At 34.7% G+C, this 3,920-nt stretch overlaps 1 protein-coding gene across 1 annotated transcript; it reads right to left on the bottom strand.

Annotated features, from left to right (window-relative positions):
• Window positions 1–1,254, bottom strand: LOC132562326 (neuronal acetylcholine receptor subunit alpha-3-like). The gene has a single exon (XM_060227064.1). It carries the CDS (start codon window positions 1,252–1,254, stop codon window positions 1–3), a length of 1,254 nt encoding a protein of 417 aa, XP_060083047.1.
• Window positions 1,255–3,920: the final 2,666 nt, after the last annotated feature.

Here is a 3,920-nt window from a genome sequence, read left to right as displayed (position 1 = left end):
CTATGTGCCCTTATACATTAGGAGTAGAGCAACAATGCCACATGCAGTTATTACTGTATAGGACGACCATATGAAGAATGTATCCAGAATGCGCACTACTTCATGCCATGTCATTTCATACTTTGTTTCCTCCTCTGTGTCTTCTTCCATTTGGATCATCGGTCCTGTCTTGTTGAGATTTTTGTTTGAAGATTTTGGTTCAATTTTCTTTGGAATAACCGCACTGACTCTTCTCGACTTACATTGGCAATCGAGGATGTTCATGAACCTGACCAGCCACCTAGGCACCGGTATATTTTCGTCCCTGTAGTATATGCGAAGTTGGAAAATGTTGACGGATGCGATGATGCCACTGGCGACGAGGACAGCAAAGATGAAGTAGGAGAGTCTAGACATGCTTTCTGAGTTGGCTGGAAGGACCGAATTGACGATAGTAATAAAAACGGTAAAGGTGAGAAACACGGTCAGACTAAATCCAACACGTTCTCCTGAGTCGCAAGGCAACATGAATACCAGTGGATTCATCAACAGTAGCAAGTAGATAGGCATCAGTGTATTGACAATGTGAAAGGCCGGAAGTCTTGTAATTGTTATATTAAAAACAGCTAGACTAATATCGCTGATAACATCAGTACCAGTTTTAGTTTTATCCAAGGACCATTCTCCATTGGTTTCATAAAACTCCAGTGATAGGTCTGTTGTCTGTGGCATGAGCGTGACTTGTAGGTTTGAGTAACCCCATGGTGCTAATTGTATTGAACACGTTTGTGTATCAAACGGAAAGTACGAAACATCCGTGCTACATTTGACGTCTATGAAGCAGCCGGGTTTCCAAATGATTTCACCGTCGTTGCTTATCTTCACCAAAAAATCAGCGTTACTGATGGCAGAGAATGTGTTTGACGCTTTGATGTTGTAGAGTTTCGGAAGCCATACATTATTTTGCCCGATGTATGTTTCCAACAACCCACCATATAAACTTGGATTCCAAACCAAGGACGCATCATTCCAGTTTATAACAAATACGGCGAGGATACTCAGTGTTCCAGAAACTTCATCAAAATCCTTGATAGAAATAAGGAACATATTAATATATACTGGTAAACTGTCTCCCTGGTTACCGACTGGTCTGACCTCCTTGTTATAACCAGAAGATAAATTGTTGAAAAGTGCGTTTGCATCACTTATAGAAGAGGTGTCAGTTCTAGACGCAAATGTCAGAAGCAAAATATATGGAACCAAGACACGAACCATGCTTTCTTAGGGAGCCGGTACAACAAACAGTCTTTCATCGCAGGAAGAAACCTCTGATATGACGAGCAGGCCATTCATTGTTTATATGTTTAATCTCTGTTGTGTTGATAACACGTATATAGGATCCCTATTAAGCTGTTTTGAACGACAAGAAAATAACAAATTAAAGCACCTTAGCCTGAAAGATATATTATGATTAAAACCCCGGGATGACGTCAGTCCCGCCATATTAAGCTTCTCTGTGCCGACTATAGAGGTCATTATACCTGTTGCGTTCATTTTTCTAATATAATTACAAAACAAATGCAAATAAATCATTACGAATATGACAGGTCATCGGACAAACATTGTTCAGCTGGTACGTATAATGTATACATGTACATATTTTTTTAAACATTTTAAATATAAACAAATTTTTAAAAACGACCAACTGTTAGCACACTGATTTTATTATCCTTTATAAGAGATTAAAGAATACGATATTCAAATGTACATATTATGTACTTTTTAACGGTGCAGGTATTGATATCAACAAATGGACGAATGGACATCCAACTTCCTTTGTCGGGGAAAGATGTCGTTGAGTAAACATTTAAGTGCATCTATATATCTTCGAGGCGAGTTGTTGGTGAAGATCGAAGTCAGTTGCCATGTCAACGTTCAAAGACCGTTATTTGGATGTCTTAGTTACTTATCCCATTATAAGCACAATATCTCATATAAACTTCAGTATATCGATGTGAAGATTGAAAAATATGCTACTTGTCGAAAATGTACCCAATATATTGATGTATCTCGTCGTTTTACAATTTCATATGTCAATTTCACAGATAATTCAGTTCTAAAATAGTAAGGGCTATGTTTTTACATTTATAGCTTACCTTCATTCTATCAGATTTAATTGACAACTCTGAAGAGTTAAAAAGAAAATTTCAGATAATTCTATATTCAAATGCAGCATTAAATCATTCTAAACACATTGCTAAGGGGGGGTAATCTTAAAGAAAGCTCACACACTTTAAACACACATGTATACACCACATACGCGTACGCACCAGTAGAACAGTTTTAACATCCATATATATATATATATATATATATATACACATTGCCAAAGACAGATATGACGAACTTTTGATATTTCATAAAACTGCTGGCACAATTTGTAAATATTAAAAAAAGGAATATTGAGCGATTTGTTGGTATGTTATATATTTGGCTGTTTGCAAAACGCGACCGATATTTGAATATTTGTGTCATTCATCGGAGTTTAAAATGTGTCATCTTAGAAGGAGAGAAAAATGTAGTATCATACTATATCTGTCATACAAAATGAACTTACAACTATCAGCACCATTTTTATTTTGTATTTGAGTGTAAAAAGGTCAAGTCATTATTGTACGAAACGCCATGGTTAAGAGAATTGTCGAAGTACAAGACAAACCAATGCAAAAATATAAACATCCATACTATATGATAAACATTAAATAATGATGACGTCATTATCAATATTATAACTAATTTTGAAGTAATGGATTTGTGTATAGTGATTTTAATAAGTACCATTTTTTATCTCTCGCTTAGTTTATGAGAATAGCTGTATTCGTTACCGTGTTATTCACATTCTTAGACAGCACCATTCCTATATATTGCCTATCTAGTACATTTGTACTTGCGTTAAAGGGTCAATTCTATTACACCATAACCAAAATAACGCTTGTACTACCAACGATATGGCGCCAAATAAATATGTGCTTATACCTATATTTAAGCCGTCGAAAGGACTCGTTACGTATGGGTGACCGGTCAAGTGGCATGCATGGTACATGTGACGCAAATGTGACTTTGACTGACCGTGTCTGAAGTGTAAACAATAATATCGAGGGCAAATATTTCTCATTTAATCCTGTTTTTTCGCGATATCTTTGATTGACAGTGGTATGTTAAACTTTAACTAAACACCATATATCATTCTTTACAAACTTGAGCCAATAAATCGGTGAAATTAATAAATTAGTAGAAAATTCATTTCGAAGTACCGATTATATATGTGTGTATTCCTCTGATTACACATTCTGTCATTAAATATGGAATATGAATATAGAGTTACTTTAATACAGTTTTTTCATGATTTCAGTTTCGCAGGTGTAAAATTGTTTTGTAACAGACCGTGAAATATATACAAAATGACACGTGTACTCTGTTAATAGTGTACATGTGTCAGTAAACGTAGCATAAACAAGAGGTTTTACTGGTATCAAGACTGCTTAATAAAAATTTAAACCCCAGCGACAATTCAATAGCGAAACCATATATATTAATTGATTTAAAGGATTTTGCGAGTGAAATCCTGTATTTTTTATTTTTTTTTAATACGAATATCTATCACGTGTTTTGACAGGAGATACGAAAATGTAACTTTATATGTAACGTAACCAAGTCCGTATTTTGAAATTGCGTATACAAGTTTTCTTTAGAGTATTAGAAACAAGTGGAAATACGTAATTCATAGTCATGAAGATTGTACAAAAGATAAACAAACGAATATCACCTTTTGAAATTTAGAGTTAGGTACAGTGGAGTAAAAAATTGTACTATTTCAGCCTTTTATACCACTTCTATTTGATTTTTTTTAGAAAAGCAAAAAACGTGCCAAAGATTTCTAC

The sequence above is a fragment of the Ylistrum balloti genome, unplaced genomic scaffold, assembly GCF_031769215.1.
Source record: "Ylistrum balloti isolate Yb309-2 unplaced genomic scaffold, AGI_CSIRO_Ybal_v1 Utg371394, whole genome shotgun sequence".
Classification (NCBI taxonomy): domain Eukaryota; kingdom Metazoa; phylum Mollusca; class Bivalvia; order Pectinida; family Pectinidae; genus Ylistrum; species Ylistrum balloti.
This window is presented reverse-complemented; position numbering and strand designations above follow the sequence as displayed.